The 18,208-nt window shown below is 42.7% G+C and overlaps 1 protein-coding gene across 3 annotated transcripts in view; it reads right to left on the bottom strand.

The window, feature by feature from the left end:
* Positions 1–3,232: 3,232 nt before the first annotated feature.
* Positions 3,233–18,208, bottom strand: part of PRIMA1 (proline rich membrane anchor 1) — a 58,266-nt gene continuing 43,290 nt past the window's right edge. The window contains exons 5-7 of one of the 3 annotated variants that reach the window (XM_082234269.1): positions 12,008–12,257; positions 6,787–8,655; positions 3,233–6,752 (exon numbers count right to left, since the gene is read on the bottom strand). In XM_082234269.1, the coding sequence (XP_082090395.1) occupies positions 12,071–12,257 (187 nt within the window). In that variant the 3' untranslated portion in view covers positions 3,233–6,752; positions 6,787–8,655; positions 12,008–12,070. The remainder of the gene's footprint in view (positions 6,753–6,786; positions 8,656–12,007; positions 12,258–18,208) is intronic. The other 2 variants (XM_082234268.1, XM_082234270.1) reach the window with 2 other exon arrangements.

Raw genomic sequence — 18,208 nt, 5'->3', positions numbered from 1 at the left:
TAAAACTGGACTTGCTAGCCCATGAGTTAAATGAATGACTTCAAAAGTGATGTGAATTGACTAACTGGAATTAAAGGTCAGAGATGAACAGCTGTGGTCTATTGGAGGGTTGGCTAATTGGTGGCACTCCAGACAGTGGCGTAGCGTGCGGGGTGCCAGGGGTGCCGGCCGCACCGGGCGCAACATTTTGGGGGGCGCGTTTGGCCGGCCCTCCTCGAGGAAGCAGGAACCCCACTGTCCTTGGACCTCCTCCGAAGCCTGGCGGTGGGGCGGAGAGACCTTCTCCCCGCGCCAGCCTTCGGATGGCTGCCCTGAAGACTTGTGGTGGGAGCAGTGGTGTAGCGTGGGGGGTGCAGGGGGGCCTGCTGCACCTGGCGCAACATCTGGGGGGGGGAAGAGACTCGAGTGCTAAAATCCACGGGTTAGGGGGCGCAAATTACTTGCCTTGCCCCGGGTGCCGAGAACCCACGCTACGCCACTGACTCCAGATGTTGTTGGACTACAACTCCCATCATTCCTGACCGTTGGCTGTGCTGGCTGGAACTGATGGGAGATAGAGTCCAACAATATCTGGATAGTTGGAGGTTAGCAAGCCCGGGCCTATTCATCAACAGAAAGGAGTCATCAACAGCACTATGCTAACCATGTCCATTCAGCAATAACCCCTATAAATCTGGTGGGACTTACTCTCGGGCCGCTTCACACCATACACTGAAAAAATATGATACTACTTTAAACAGTCACGGCTTTCACGAAAGAATTATGGCAACCGTAGTTTGTTGAGTGTGCTGAGAGTTGTTATGGGAGCTCCACGCAACGCACAGAGTAGATTAGCAATCAATTCTTCTTCAAAGAGAATTTGGTAAATTGTAACTCTGCAATGGGAGTAGGGGTCCCCCAAGAACTCTCAGTGTCATGACAGTTCCCAGAAATATTTGGGGGAAGCCCATGACTGTTTGAAGTGGAATAAGAGTGCTTTAAATGTATGGTGATGTTGTGTTAGTTTGTAATCCTATACTCAGTCTAACACAACCACACCACACACTTTTAAAGTCATGGCTTCAGCAAGGAAACCTAGGAACTGCTGTTGGTTTAGGGTGCTAGGGATTGTAGCTCTGAGTGGTGAACTATAGTTCCCAGGATTCTATAGGGGAAGCCATGTGCTTTAAATGGATAATGTGGATGCGACCTAAGGCTGCAATCCGATGCCCTCTTCCATGAGGTAAAGCCCCACTGAATGCACTGGCCTTTTCTTTTGAGTAGACATGTAGGATTGTTCTGTTAGTAATCACTCTCTCTCCCCATTCCCCAGGTTTGAAGCATCGGGATTTTACTTAGCTTGCTAAGGCTGTCAAGTCTTGTTTGCTGCAGAAATGATAATGCTTTGGCACTGGACAATGCACAAATGTTTAAATTGCTTGAAATGTCTAATTGAATTACCTTCAAATTGCAAATCAAAAATGGGAAAGGCTGTCTCCGACTCACAGGCTCACTCACTCGGATGTGTCTGCTGTGTTGCTGCCTTTCCCCCTCGCTCTCCTTTGATTGTGTGAAAAGAGATCTTAAATGACGATAGGATGCGGTCTAATTTTGGCTATTCAAAATAGACTTGAGTATGGTTCAGAAACATCACTTCAGATGCTGGAAGGGAGAAGAGCAAAGCGACTGTAGCAGGGGAAATATATGATTCAGCAAGTCCAAAGGCTGGATTGTGGATGCCAGGGGTCCCCAGACTAAGGCCCATGGGCCGGAAAAGGCCTAAGGGACTTGTTTATTCGGCCTCGCGGCAACCCCCGCCTCCCGCTGCCACTGCCTGCTCTTACCGGCGCTGCGCTGCGTGGCTGCTCACTTCCGGGTCGGAGGAGCACTGGAAATAGCGTATGGGCACGCGCTCCCCCGCCCTCCGGCCCACTGCATGATTGGCGCTGGAGACACCAGCCTGAGGTGCGGCAAATTTGCTGACCCCTGGTGGATGCCTTCAAAGTTTCACAAGAAGCATGTTTTCAATTATGATTATTGCCTATTTCATATTTCACCATAAGAAGAGCCCTGCTGGCTCAGGCCAGTGGTCCACCTAGTCCAGCCTTCTGTTCTCACAGTGGCCACTCAGATGCCTGTAGGAAATCCACAAGCAGGACTCAAGCATGAGAGACCTGAGCTCTCAATTCCAAGCAACTGGTTGGTAGCTTCCAGGTAAAGGGACCCCTGACCATTAGGTCCAGTCATGGCCGACTCTGGGGTTGTGGCGCTCATCTCGCTTTATTGGCCAAGGGAGCCGGCGTACAGCTCTCGGGTCATGCGGCCAGCATGACTAAGCAGCTTCTGGCAAACCAGAACAGCACACGGAAATGCCGTTTACCTTCCCGCTGGAGTGGTACCTATTTATCTACTTGCATTTTGACATGCTTTTGAACTGCTGGGTTGGAAGTAGCAGGGACTGAGCAATGGGAGCTCACCCCGTTGCGGGGATTCGAACTGCCGACCTTCTTATCAGCAAGTCCTAGGCTCTGTGGTTTAACCCACAGCGCCACCTGCGTCCCTGGCAGCTCCCAACAGAATATTAAAAACAAGATAAAACATCAAACATGAAAAACTTCCCTAAACAGGGCTGCCTTCAGATGTCTTCTAAAAGTTGGGTAATTCTTTATCTCCTTGACATCAGGTGGGAGGGCATTCCACAGGGTGGGCGCCACTACCCAGAAGGCCCTCTGCCTGGTTCCCTGTAACTTGGTTTCCTGCAGTGAGAGAACCGCCAGAAGGCCCTTGGAGCTGGACCTCAGTGTCTGGGCTGAACGATGGGGGGTGGAGACACTCCTTCAGGTATACTGGGCCGAGGCTGTTTAGGGAGTTAAAGGTCAGCACCAAAACTTTGAATTGTGCTCAGAAACATACTGGGAGTCAATGTAGGTCTTTCAGGATCGGTGTTATAAGGTTTCGGCGGCAGAGTAGGGTATGAACGGCGAAACTTTTTGAATGGAGCTCAATATATTCCCAGATCCAGGCACAAGTTACTCAGGCTGTGCACACTTATATGGGAGATGGCCTCATTAAACTGACTTTTAACTTCTTTCCAAGTAAAACGAATCAGGCTGTTGATCCCCGCGCTAAGAACAATTAAAAGCATTTTGACATGTCACCTTTGCAGCACACGGTAAGCAAAGTGTAAGCAAAGTGTCACCTTTGCAGCACACGGTAAGCAAAGTGTACACATAAAAAGAACAAGACGGGAAACTTTTTATAAGTACATTTTTATTTAAAATAAAAATTAGTTATGGTGCCTTTTTAAATAGGGTACTGCACAATCTGTATATGCGACACAGGTTTGGTTTTTTTTGTTTTTTGTTTTTTTGGTACAGAACATATGTATTGAGCAATATCCTTAAATGCTAAATATACATTAATGGCTTGTCTTAGAAACATGACAACATTAATTCTGAAATTGATTTTGGCCATGATCCAAGGAGCTCCACGCAAAGCTTCTGAGCCTCCCCTTCCTAAAGCAGCCACCTTGGTGCGTCCAAGAGGCATTTGTGCTCCTCCCTGGGAAGGAACTCTTTGAATCATGGCCATACTTCGTAGTCATTTAACCACTGGTACAGATTTCCTATGAACAGTAGTAGCTGTTTTAATCTGTACACCTGGTACACAGTCAAGAAGGCAGGTCTTAAGAGTATTTACATTCATGCATTGGTTTTTAACACACTATCTTTGCAGTTTAAAAATCATATATTTGTTTGTAGAGATGCAGGGGAGGGGTTGTGAAGAATATATAAAAATATATTTATAACAGTCACGATTCTCCATTGTCTTGGACTATGAGTTGTTTTATATACCTGTGCAGAGCGAGTACAAAATGGGTACAGGGACAGGTTTATACTCAGTCCTGCATGGTATAAACCAAACTGCAAAGTGCGAGACAATGGAAATTCAGGTTCATAGCTATATAATATATGGCTAGCATCCAGACAAATTTAAGCACTTTTAAGCTCCATTTCAAGGGGATTATTTTAGTCATTTTTTTTTAAATTAAGAAAACGTGCTTTCTTCTACTCACCCACTGAAATAAATGGGATTCAGAAGTGCTTGAATGATGCTGGATCATGCCCTCTCTGTATACAGTATCTATGCCATAAATCTTTTTTATTATGGAACAAAGTTGCAAAATAGGGAAATCTTAGCTCTTTGGGTCAAATTATGGCACACAATCTGCTAGTCTTAGGCAGGGCAATGCTAGGATACACCCAGCTGAAAAGCTTGCTCACTACATGCCCTCTAGGTATGTAGAGCATTTCAGCATCTAATTTTAGAGAATAAAAAATAAACTTTAAATCCCTGTAAATTGCTATCTTTTCAGTGTAATGGGTCCCCATTGTAAAGAAGCTTTTATCTGTCAAGACTTGTACATTTCACTGGTATTTAATGGAAAGGTTTGTTTTTTTGTTTTTTTGCAAGCAACTGGTAGAGTTTTGAACAAAACCCTGGTTATATTTCAAAGCTCTGGGAGTCAGCTCCTGAAAGCATTGCTTAACTTGCCCTTCAGCTCTGAAGATTGAGGACTGAGCCATATTCTCAAAAGAATCATATGGTACCATCCCTTAAGCACGTACATAGTTTTACTCCCCATTGTAAAAAATAAAATAGGATTTCTCCGCATACAAAATGTAGGGGACGCAAAAAGGTATCTGGCACGCTAGCTCCTCCCTGCTCCCCGTTACAAGTTTTTTGGGTGTGTCATATAGACATGAGTCCCTCCATCTGCCCTCTTCAGTGGTACAGTATTAGGGCTCTACCTCATTCATATCTTTATGTTCTGGTTTTTAGCTCAGTTGGAGATTAGGACAAACTCTTAAAGTGCCCCACGTTGAGCAAAAGATTTCTGCATTGCAGGGGGTTGGACCCAGGGCTATCTTAAGCATATGTGGCACCAAGATAAGCTAGAGACCCAAGTTTGGGAAACCCTGGTTTACACCGGACCTTCAGATGGGGGGAGATGCTGTGGATTGAACTTGGGACCTCAAGGCAGATGTTCTTGCCCCAGCACATCTCTCCTAAATGACTGGTTGTGTGTACAGCACATATAAAGCAGGCATCCCCAAACTCGGCCCTCCAGCTGTTTTGGGAGTACAACTCCCATCATCCCTGACCACTGGTCCTGTTAGCTAGGGATGGTGGGAGTTGTAGTCCCAAAACAGCTGGAGGGCCGAGTTTGGGGATGCCTGATATAAAGCATATCACATTGAATTAAAATAAACGTATTTCAAAATCTATCTATCTACCATCTATCTCTCTATCTTTTATTCCTGCACTATGTCATACCTATGACACAATAAAATAGAAAGGATCGGGGGAGGGTGTCAACTACACTGAAAATAGCTTGGCAGTGTAGAAAAAGCAAACCGACCCAGATAACAATTGTTGCAGCATTAAGGGGGAAAGTGCAATTATAAATATTAAGTGACAGTGGATTCCATTGAAAATATGTCAATCAAAACAACCCTAGGTCAAAAAATGGCAACTCTTTTTGAGCAACTCTATGCTCCAAGAACACAGAAGCTGTGCACCAAACTAACTGGAAGGAGTATGGAATGAATGACTCTTTCTTTTTTCATTCTACCTTCAGCAAGTCTTGACATTTAAAAGGATATAAAGGGTAATCCCCCCCCCCAAAAAAAAACACACAACCACCTTTCTAGCTATATTCTCAGACAGGGAAGAAAGGTCAGTCAGGGAAGTGAACGAATTTCCACTGAATTCTTTCGTAAGGGTAAATAGCAGCTTTTTTGTTTTGTTTTCCCAGATATATTTACACATAACACTTTCGTAAAAACCCAAATCTCAAATATTTCATGGAGGATAGGTCTAAGGGCCCAGTCAGAAGGTACTTTTGTATAGAGGAACTCCATGTGGTACCATTCTGGGCTCAAAGATTCAAATGTTTAGGCCAAAATGACTTAGGTCTCAACCATCTGAAAGATGGCCTCCTTCCTTACCGACCTCTTGGGTGCTGAAATCAGTGGGGTGGGGGCTCTTGGTAGTTCTACAACTCTCAGAATTTGGAGGGGGGGAGGAGGCATTCTCTGTGGCACCGCTGAGGTTGTGGAATTTCTTCCCCACAGAGGTGCACCTTCATTGCACAGTTTTTGTCAAATGCTGAAGACTCATTTCCTTTCCTTGACACCTGAGGGATATATTTCCAGGACCCACATTTTTCCTGTTATTATAATTTCTTGTAAACTGATTTTTAAATATTTAATCTTAAGAAATGGCTATAATCTGCCCTAGCGTCTTATGGTGAAGGTCAGGTAAGAAATCTAATTATTAATAATGATAATAAGAAATAACAATGGGGATTAACCTTGAGTTTCCCTGTGTCCCCTCTCTCTCTCTCGCCATCACCTTTTATCTTTTAAGAAAGGTGTTGAGATGCAGAACATTACGTGAGAGACAGTCTACATAGAGAGATGCTGTGTGGACACACCTAGCACCATCTCTTCTGTTACTAAAACCGTGTTTTTCCTCTGAAAAGAAAATAATGGTTAACCAAACCCTCACGTCTCCAAATATCACAGATGCTTCATGTTAGTCATACTCAGAGCAGATCCATTTCTGGTTGGCTGTGAGTATCACCTAGTTGACAATTAACTTGGACACCATGAGCCAGTGACCTTACCAGAGATGAATATGGTGGTAGTGATCATTGAGAGCACCAAAGAAGCCAACTCCTAGGCCCTGAGGTCCTTTTGGCTCCCCCACTGAAATATTTGAGGGGACAGTCAAATAGGGGACCACTGAAATATTTGAGGGGACAGTCCCCCAAATGTGATGGCCACTGCCATTTAAATGGCGTGTGAGCTGCATCTTGTGATTGATTATGTGAGGTGGGGCCTACCTGGTCCCCCAATATTTTATTCAAGTTGGCACCCCTGTACCCCACCACCTGCTAATAGGAATTTACCCATACCTCCTTTGTTGGCACAGATACAGGGTTCTGGATGAAGGTCCAGCTCTTTGGAGTCTCACTAGAGGTTTCGTAGACTGGGCCCATCCTTGGATGAAATGGGCCAGAACACCAGCTTCTCAGCACTAATAGGCTGTACTGACGAAATGCAGTGATTCTATACAGACAGGGCTATGACGGCTTGGTTTGGATTGCTTGAAGACACAAAGACGGAATATCACTGAAGCCTGACAGCAAGACAAGAAGCACATTTTGGTTTTCGTTGATGCGGCTCTCGGAACAGAGGCAAATGAAGACGTACAAGAGGAAAGACAGAAAATCTTTTCGTGGGTTGTTTTTTTTAACCATCTTAATCCAGGTGTGGGCGGATACCAGTGTCTGAACAGCAACTGTTTCTTTAAAGAAATTAAAGTGACTGAGCCTAATAAGGTATCGCGCAAAAATGGGTTTGGAGGGTTCAGCTTCTAAGTCATTTGCAGTCCTGATCACAAAGTGGTACAACACACGAGCTATCACATATAATTTTGGCACAGTTGGCAGTCCCTTGTCAAGAGAGAGGACTGAGCTTTCACAGCTTTCTCCCTAAAGCAGAGAGTCCTTTATTCAGAAGAAGTCCCCCAGGAAACCAGAGATCTGAGCTTGCAAGGAGGGCTAGGAGGACTTCAATTTTCACTGCAGCCAGTCTCCTTCCACGCATAAACCTGATTCTTTTAAAGCCATTCTAGAGAGATCCTTCCTACAGATCTGTGTGGTGTAAATACATGTGCAAAATTGTGCAAAACTGTTAACTGAGCAACACAAAAATTTGGAACTTGTCAAAACCCAGGGAGAAAATGCTACATGGTAACAACATGGGGAAATAAGACTGATTGTGGGTTAAACAGTATTCAAAGCACCTTTGAATGTTATTACCTATAATAATTTTCTCTTTTATCAGCAACGCTAAGTGCTACGGATCCTACTGTGACTACTTTCGGTCTGAAAAGTCTCCTGCTGTGGAAATTGCATAGTCACCAGGCTGTAGATGTGGTTGTGTATTTCATGACATCATGCAATTTTTCAGGAGGCTGCCTTGGGGTCAATGGAAACTCTGCCACTTAACAATGCAATAACAATTCAGAATGGGGATGGATGTGGCTGGTAAAAGGTAAAGAAAAGTGCAAAGCCATGCAAGTAAAGCTTGAGATTTCAGACCCAATCACCATTGGCTGCTGCCACAGATGGATCACCTTTGCCATCAAAGGATCCTACTGAAACATTTTTTTAAAAAACGAACTGTCAATCAAAAATAAGAAGGAAAGGAAAGGAGCGGAATGATGTTGCTTTGTTCTAACGCGGCATGCAGTGAGTGTGTGCCTTTTTGTGAGGTCTTTTCTCAGAGTAGCCCTGACTGGCAAGTTCATCCCTCCCTTTGTGACAATCAGCTAGACAAAGAGGAGTCTCGTCTGCTTTTCTTCTCAGGATAACTGATACGTGCACAATTTCTGAAATGAAGTCCTGGGCCACAGGGCTTCTCTCGATGCTCTCGTTCCACCCAACTTGCAGACGCCGCATGTGCTTTTGAATGTTTACTACTCAAGAGGAGCCTCGAAAATTATACCACCGCATTGTTAGCATCAACTGTCTTGTTGTTTTGGGAAGAGGTCATTGCATATTCAGCTCGACTTGTTCCATTCTCTTCTTTTCTCAGCGGTTTCCTTTGTTGTGGTCCAGTAAGAGTAAGGATATTTATATATATATATGGAGAAGAAGGGAGAGAAAGAAGATAAAGAGATTAATTAGCAATCAGTGCTAACAATAGCTTATGGGGTTGCAAACCCCCCTTCAAACCCTGGTTCGGGAATGTTGGTCTGCACAGGGGATAAGTAATGTCAATAATCCAAAGGCATATGATGATTTAGGAAGGTTAATGATGGATGAAAACATGATTATATATATCAATGTATTCAGAAGAATTTCCATCTTCACAAAACCTGGTTGGCATTTCCTGGCAGATAGGTACTCAAGTTCATTAGTTTATTGTTCTGGCCAAAGGTCAGGACAAACTTACAATAGGCAATAGTATTAATAAATCTAAAAAAGAAAAAATCAGTCAGAAATGCTGACACGTAAGGAAATAAGACCTAGCAATAAAAAGATTAAAAGAATGTAAAATCATGCATTATATTCAATTATGATAAAAAATTCCTTCCAGTAGCACCTTAAAGACCAACTAAGTTAGTTCTTGGTATGTGCTGGAAGGAATTTTTTATTTTGACTATGGCAGACCAACACGGCTACCATTCAATTATGAGTACATCAAATTAGGGTTAAATTAATAAAAAAAATATTCATTTCAGAAATATTAAAAATATGAGACATTTTAAAATGTTTTCCCAGATTGCAGTTCAGAGAAGTCTTTCGTATATGCTAGATGTGTATGCTATTATGAGGTGTGGGGAGAGACATGGCCTTCTTCCACCTGCCTTGCCCCACCCCCCAGCCCTGGGACTCCTCATAAGGAAGCTGTGCCTGGAGGAAGACCTGTGAGGGGAGAGACTTCACCAGGCAAGGCCTTCCTCCACCTTGAAGTCAATCTACTTCTGGTATCTGTGAGCAGAGCCGTGTGGTGCACTCTTATAATTTATCCAATCTTTGATTTTTTTGGGTGCTAGCTCTTGCTGTGTTTTTCAACTGGAATAAGATGGAAGATTCAATATGTAGTGTGGGAGAGTTAACTTCTAGTGAATGCCATCAGCTAACTTTCAGTCACAGAAAAGGGATTGAGAATGTTAACAGTTTAAGCGAAGAGGACAGAGAGCTGTTGCATTTAAGAACTGAAGCTAAAGCTGAAGACTTAGAAACTATTTGCTTGCATCACAAAGTGTATACTTGAAGAAATTTGAATATCTTCAAAAAAACCCTGCAGGGATCCTTTTAAAAAGCACAAAGGTGATGTTGAAGGCAGTTGCGTTCAACCTGAAGATATAAGTTTAGAAGAAAAGACCAGTTTGGAGAGAAGAGAATCCATTTAAAGTTTCTGACCAATTTTTTTTTTTTTTTTTTTTTTTACTGATTTCACGATAGAGCCAATTTTCATAGTTTTAAATACCCAAAATGGAAAAACAAGTCTGCACTTTTGGGGAAAAAAAACTGTAATCAATATTATTTTAGATTTTAAGATGAAAAACTTTGTTTCATTATTTTTTTCTTTTACAGCTGTGGATTGTAGGAAAGTTGTACGCAGTAGCCATCTTTCCCCCACGGTGTCCAAAAACGTAAAATTTTGTTACAAGACGTAAGAGACCCATAAATTTTATTCTTTGTTGAGAAAGAGCATGCCTTTGCAATAATTTTCACCATCAGAAACTTTTGATTGCATTGTGCCCTAACACTGAAAATTTAAGTTTCCTAAACCTAGTTTTTCCATGAAAAAAGCTACATTTATGTTATTGATCTCTGTGTAAAATTTCAAAGAGATCTGATCATTGGTTATGGAGAAGAAGAAAAAAATGCACACAAGATTGAGGATCTCAAGAGGGACAGAAACACAGATTTCACGGAACTTTGAAGTGCTATAAAATTTAAACCGTTTGAGATAGAGGGAGAAAATTTAAGGGGGTTTCCTTCAACCATAACAGAAGGGTGTACACCAAGTTTCATCAAAATCTGAGACGGTGTGTGGCGAAAGCCTTGTTTTTTGCATTGATTTGATGTGGAATGACCCTAAAGGAATATGTAGCAAAACCTCCTACTTGGGATAAGGCTTCTTCAACCCCATTACTTGCACATTTGTAAAGGTCCAGGGCTGTCCATGCAAGATATATTAATTTCATTTTGCCGCAATCACTTTGCGGTTGCCTCTGCCTCACTTGCTGAGTCACAACAGTCCAGCATAGATTTCTGGACTAAATTTGGCAATGGAGTTGTGGACGTTTTAACTGAAGCACTCACTACGTGTCTGTGTCTGTGTAATAGCCATATTAAAACTGTTAAATCTGCAGAGTATCCTTTGCTCAAGATGGTCTTCTAAGTGTTTCTTATCAGTTTAAAATGCTGAACCAAAACAACTGCTCTCCCAGTTCCTGTCGTCCAATTAAAATATACGGCTTTTAAGTCCACATAGAAGTAAAAGAGATAAAAGAGATATGCTCCTTGCCTGTTTTATAGCAATTAACATTAACTGCTGAAAGCCAACCAGCTACTATTCAAGATAAAAACAGTTTAAAACAAAAACAGATCGCAGAGCTCAAGGACAAAGCAGCCTTGCTCGTCGCCATTTTCACTTGGAAGCAGATAAGTACTCAAGTTTAACAGAAGTTAGTGGTGGTTTCAGAACAGTACTGGAGGAGGCAAATGACAAAACATGCTCAGCTTATAAGAAGTCTTGATGCTGATGCCTTATGGGTGGAATCCATTATTACGCAAGTGGGCATTTGGTTATGCAGTAGGACTTCTTCCTCTACCCTCCCATGCAGGTCTTCCCAAATCTGCTCCCAATCTGGTTGGCATATGAGGGGCTGCATGGGGGAGAATGAGAGAAAGTCCTGTTCTTTGTGTGGAAGACTGTTCCACGCAATAAAAAATTGCTGTCATCTTATAGCTTTCAAGTCTCATTTCTAACTAGTGAGACTTTCAGGAGTACAGATCAAATGTTTTCCTTCTTCATTCTTCTGCATTGTCTATATTTTAAAATATTCAAAATCTGAACATTTGCAGAGTATGCATGATTTTTAAAAAATGATTCCGTTTTTAAAAACTGTACTTTATGGAATTGCAAAATATAGCCTAAAATTATAGGTGATCTGTCTGCTGAGGAAAGCAGTTTTTCATTTGAAAGTTTTCATTTTTCTGATTTTACAGAATGCATACAAAGCCAATTATATGTTTTCTATACCTTTTACTTCATTTTGTTTTCTCTGTCTTTTCCTTTTGGCCTACCAAGATCCTTCTCTCAACCACTCCAGTTCCACTTGGCTTTCCTGCCTACTCCAGTACATCTTTTAAGCAGTAGTTATTCAAATTAGTATCTCTTGAGTGTTAAGTACTTTTGAAATCCGTAATACTCACTCTATGGCCAGAAAATACAGGCAGCTCTTTAAAAGGTATTTCATCCACCTGTTTAAAAGATGGCTACATATATGTAGCAGAGCTACATATCACACATTGACCTCTTTGAAAAAAATGGTTTAAAAGGAACAGAGCATTCCAGCTCCGGATAAATGAAAACCGTTCTGCATGGTTCCCAGCAAAGTTATAAAACGGGGCTTCAGCATCTGCCAACCTCTCCATGGCTTGCATGTACGCATTTTCATAACGCCTAAAATCAAGAGAATATCACTTAGAAGTTATTTTAATTAAATATACCCAGTTCTTATTTAAGAACCAGTGATACCAACATAAAGATAATTTATGGAGACAGACAAATATGGAGCACAATCATCAAAAGGTCATTGCCGCTAAGGTGAAAGCAACTTTTAGTGAATCGTGTCCATTTTCCTTGACACCTATTCATCTGGTGCTGGTTTCTATAACACTGAAACTGAAGATAAATTGAACAAAGTAAGTGCCTTAATTGGTTCTGTCCAATTAAATAAAGCAACTAGGCTCACTTTCCATATTGACTGTGAGTCTTCGCTCGTTGAAAGTCACTCTTGGGGTGTCATGGGCCCCTCGACTCTGTCAGTAGCCTTGTGATTCCAGTTGTTGCAGAGTGGGAAGCTGATCTGCTGACTCTCCCCAGAGAGAGCAGAGCCTCATTGTGGAGGGAGGTGGAAGACTGAGAACAGCCAGTGGGGACATAGCAGGAGACAGAGGTTGCTATGGGGAAGGGCGGCAGTCTTGTTGCCAACAAGACGCCACCTCTGCAGATGGGATCGGACTGCACTCATGGACTTCCTGTCTGGTGAGAGACTCTCATGAGTGAGCTCACCATACCTTATCTTTAAAAGCTGGGCAAGAGGGCTGTGCCAACTGTTCGGACATCTCCACTACTTCTGTTCAATTCTGAATATCTTGCCTTGCTCCTGTACAGTGGTACCTTGGCTCTCGAACTTAATCCGTTCCGGGAGTCCTTACCATTCAAAAACAAAGGTGTGGCTTCCAATTGGCTGCAGGAGCTTCCTGAGCTCAAGCAGAAGCTGTGTCGGATGTTCAGCTTCCGAAGAATGTTCACAAACCAGAATACTTACTTCCAGATTTGCGGCATTCGGGAGCCGATTTGTTCGACAACTAAGCCGTTCAAGAACCAATGTACCACTGTACTTTTGAATCATGCTTTATGGACTGCTAAACTATCCTGTTGCCTGCCCAGAAAAAGAAGAAGATCTCTTTCTTACTTCCATGTAAGAGCCTCTATTTGGGATGGTAGGCAGGACACAGCTAAGTTCCTCATTCTTTGGAACATAAGCAGAGTAAGTGGGGAGGTGACTAGGTGCACAGCAACCCAAAGATATTTTGCCACCTGAACTGAAGAACAAGATGGCGTGTAATGCGACCTGGCCGGAAGCCGGAAGTTACATCAACACTGCCTTCACCACATCTTGGGGCAGCTGGCTGGTTTACGAGCTGTGGGGCAGGCAGGCAGGCAGGCAGGCTGCATGACACACACAACTCTGTCCTTCGACACCTTGCTGCTGCTCCCTGCCTGCCTCACAGCATCTGTCTCCTGAGGCGGCTGCCTCAGGCTGCCTAATGGGATTGCCAGCCCTCAAGGTGGAATCATCTGTCATGTCTATCCATGCTAGTCCTATGCCCTTTCAGAATCCTGTCTCTGCATTAGTTATGCCTTTGATTGATGGCCCCCCCTGTATTTCCTAACTTGTCTCTCCACCGATCTTCCAAATAGTCTTTAAAAGCGCCTTTCCTATCAGCCGGCCTTTCTGTGCCCTGACCTCAGACAAACCCTTTACTGTTTATGTGACAGATGAGATTTCCAAGAGGCAGGTATACACGTTGAAAAACAACCACCTGAAAACCCTTTAAAACCTCTTCTGACTTGCAAAGATGAGAATAAAGTACCCAAGTTTGCAACCCAAGTCTTCTGAAGGAGGAAAAGAGACCCGTTCTGTAACTTAAATTAATTTAAAGAGTTTCACTGCATCTTCTCTGATTTCAGAGTAGTTTACTGTGGGCCCCGAAGACTCACTGATGCACATTCTCCGGTCAGTTTGCATAGTTTCCAAGAAACATGCTCTTGTTTTATATCTCTAGTTCAAATGTGTGCAATCTGACCTGTTGAATACAATGTATATTGGCCACAAAATGTAGAAAATTCAGTTGACATTTGCACATTCCCCGAGGCTCATAGGAGATGATGTATATTGAACAGGATACACACACATTTCCCCCTTCATGGATGGATTATGCACACATTCTCAAGGAGGTATGGTGAATGTGCACAGTGGCTGGGTTTTATGTACATGAACCACCCGTTACCCCTAACATATAAAACCGAGAAGACGAAGACTTTTAATGGGATCCAAAATCTGCCTCAGCTGCCCCTGCTACCCAGAAGGGGTGGTAGCTTAGCACACGTTATGCATGCAGAAGGAGGTGCCAGATTCAATCCCGAACATTTCCTGGATTTTTCTTCTTAAAAAAAAAAGCAGGTGCTAGGACCCTGGAGACAACCAACAGTAGACAATACAGAGCTGGAAGGACAAATAATGTGACCTCACAGAAGGCAGTTTCCTATGTCCCTATCTGGCTAGTTGGGCTGCTAGTCTGACTATTTGAACCATTGCTCTCCACTCGTAAGCCACTTTATAATATGAACTCTATGGTATGGTTTTCTTTATAGGGCATTATGTTGTGTTAAAGCTAGCACCTAGTGATAAAACCTGCTATTCATTCAAGGGCGTGGACACCCCAAGGAACTGATAGTACTTTCCTCCTCTGGGTTGAGAGTCACACCTCTGAGCATCTTGCAGGTGACGAGGGACCACGAGTCTGACTTCTTCTGCTGACTCAGCAACAGCATCATTTATCAGCAACTCCCAACTCCTTTGATGTCAGAGAGGAGTTACTCATGGTGCTACAAATCCAGGAGGGTGAAGAAGTCACTTGCTCAGGCTGCCAAGAAAGCCATCCTTGGAAGTTTGGTTCTGGCACTGATTTTTCTTCATAGACCCTTTCACATACTAAATTGGGAGGGGGGGGAATCATTTGGGACATCTCGCATCTAGTCTGTTGCTCCCTTGCAGGATTAAACCTTTCACCTGTACTAATCATATGCATTTTAACTGCTTCCCTTCCACATTCCTATCTTCTTCTTCTACACCTATCCTGGACATGCACTCTCATTTGTACTGCTGCATGAATGTTGCATAGTCCTAGATTAGATGTTGTTTTTGCCTAATAGCAATAGTCTTCCAGTGGTGTAGGTGGCCTTTGTATTACTGGAACTGGAATGGTTGAGAATATGTGAGTGTGGGTGAATGGGTCAGGTGTTAAATTCACTGAGGTACAGATGTGTTAGTAGATGTTCATAATGAGTGTGCACAAGGCTTTTGAGGGAATGGAATTCTACATCACGGAGTCTGATGTGTGATATATTGCATTATTAACAATAACTTATATACTTTCACTGGCAGGGTATACTGAATTATTTTTTATGCCTTCCACACTGAATTTAATTTTTATTGTTTTACATGTTGTTGTTTGCTCCTTCTTTGTAACCCACTCTGCAATCTTTTCTGATGAAAAGCAGTATATTAAGACTTTAAATTTTGCCAATAGCACAAGGGCCTGGGAAGTACCGTTCTTGCAATTCCCGTTACGTCTCTGGAGACAGTTACTGTCTCATGCCTTTACATAACGAGAGAAAGGCTTGTGTTCTTTTTGCTTTTTATATAAGCATCTTATCACAATAAAATTCCACAGAGACACTAAAATTAAGAGAGAGGATATTACATAATGCCTGCCCCCATCTTTTCATCCCATATGTTATTTTAACTATGGTGCTTAGCCCTCTTCAGACTGCCAGCTTGCCCCCTAAATCTTTTCATCTTGCTCTGATCTAAGTCCTTACACTGTAAAAAAAAAAAAAAAAGGATTCAGAAAACAGATTAGGAGACAATGAGATCACCTGCTGTTCCAATTGGTCTCACTGTACTGCCTGAACCAGCACTGATTTATGTTTGCAAGGGATATGGCTTAGATAGCGCTGTTTTAGAATACAATGAATTTACAGAGCAATCCTAAGGAGACTGCAGATGCAGTGAATGATCTGCTGTTCTGCACCCCAAGGCAGAAGATAGGAATATCACTGTTTTGTCCCCAGGCTGGCACAGAAGAGGGTCCTTGATCAAGTTCCTCTCTAGGAAATGGCCTGGCTTAAGATCCAGTGGATCCATGCCTCACTTGGCTGTTCACATTTTTAGCAGAACTAGTAAAAAAATAGTTGGTTTCTCATCAAGGTCAAGGAGTGAAGGAGGGATTAGGGAAAAAATGTGTGGATAAGTTCAATCACATGAAAATTTCATCTATGTTGAATGCATGTTGTAAAAATGAGTCTTAATAAGTCCTGGGCTTGCATGTTCCTGCCTCATCCTCTGGCATGGCCACAAGAAGGAGTTCAGAAGTTTTTTTTGTTCTATTACAGACAAGTTTGTAGGAACATCTGAAACCAGACAAATCGTACACTCAATTGTAATTAGTGCAAACAGGCCAACTTCAGATCATAATTTACAAAGCCGGCCAGAGTTTAGGGGTAAGATGTAACACTAAACTGTGGCTCATCTAAAATGCAAGTAGAAACATCCAAACTTCTCTTTGCAGCCATGCTGTTGGATAGAGGAGATCCTGCGCCTCAATTTCACTACAGCTAGCCCAAGCAACACTAAATCAGATGATGAAATATGGGGGCAGGGAGGGAGCAGGTGAAAGGACCAAAGGAAGAGAGAGATGGAGAAACTTCAGGTTCTGTGCCTTCTGTAAGGTACTGTACTGCAACATGGCACCCACCACCACGGGGTTCCAGAATTGCCTATGGCTTCTGCCGCCCCCTGCAAACAGGCCTTGAGCCAGCCTGACAAACTATGTGCACCCCCTGCATACTTATGATGCTGCGTGAGTGCAAAATCTTCTGCATTCAGCAGCTGTGAATTCAGGGATCTGTATATATAGCCCCAGCAAGATATGTTCCTGGCATACTTACCAATATTCAGCTGCTATGCCACCTTGCAAGAACAGGAAGGCCAGCTCAGATACCCCTTTCATGCCACCAGCTAACCATGCATTAGGCAGGGGGCACTATAACTTTAAGTGTTGCTATTAGGCAATAAGACATGCCATTGCACTACATGAATGAAAAAACGAGGACAATCCAAGTGATGGGTAATTTACAAATGTCCTGCAGGCAGACGACGGGATTTTGTGACATATGGCGAGTTTTCAAAGAACTAAATGAGATTTCAAAATGGCATTTCCTTGTGATTTCATTTAAGAGGGGGGATTTCCACCTCATGTGTTGCAAATGCTTATGTTACATGTCGAATTATTGGACTGTTTATGGGAATAGCTTTTCGCAGGATTCTCACCCCCTCCATTAAAGGCTGTCTCACATTTCTTATGAATGAAGGTGAAAGGATGGGTGATTATGTCAATTTCGACCTCGCTCAGTTTCTCAGTTTTCCAATCTTAAATTTGCATGAGTTTGTGCTTTTTATATATATATAAAAAACAAAACAGTCCACATGAAAATTCATCAGCATTTTAGAGTGAATTTGTCCTATCATACACAATTTTTGCATACAAATTTGCCTGGAGTTTCTTAACTTTAAACATATGTCAGATGTGTATGGGACTGCCTGCATTTCCTGGCATCATTCATTTATTTTAACAATTCATATGCTGCTTAATTACAGTCATCTCTAATGATGAATGAGAAACTCAATTCAATGAAAATAAACACCAATTAAAATTATAAGATCAGAATTCAATTAAAACACTTGTTGGAATAAAGTCTTTAATAGGAGCCAGGAGTTCAACAGGGAGAGGGGCCTGTCTGATCCCAACCTAAAGAGAGCTCCACAAGATTGGACCCCCAACACAGAATTCACAACTCCTAGTGGATACAAGCCATGTATCTGAGCAGCAGGATCTGCTAACTGTGGCTCCCCTGAAGTCCTCAGTCCTTGAGGTATTCTGGACCCAGATTGTTACAGGCCTTGTAAGAACCTTGAACATGACCTGGTAGCATATGGGAAGTCAGTGCAAGCTTTTGAGCACTGGAATTGCTTGTTGACAATAGTTGGTCCCCATCAACAG

The sequence above is a fragment of the Podarcis vaucheri genome, assembly GCF_965113315.1.
Source record: "Podarcis vaucheri genome assembly, chromosome: 1".
Classification (NCBI taxonomy): domain Eukaryota; kingdom Metazoa; phylum Chordata; class Lepidosauria; order Squamata; family Lacertidae; genus Podarcis; species Podarcis vaucheri.
Note: the sequence above shows the minus strand (reverse complement) of the source record. Positions and strands in the feature narration are given on the sequence as shown.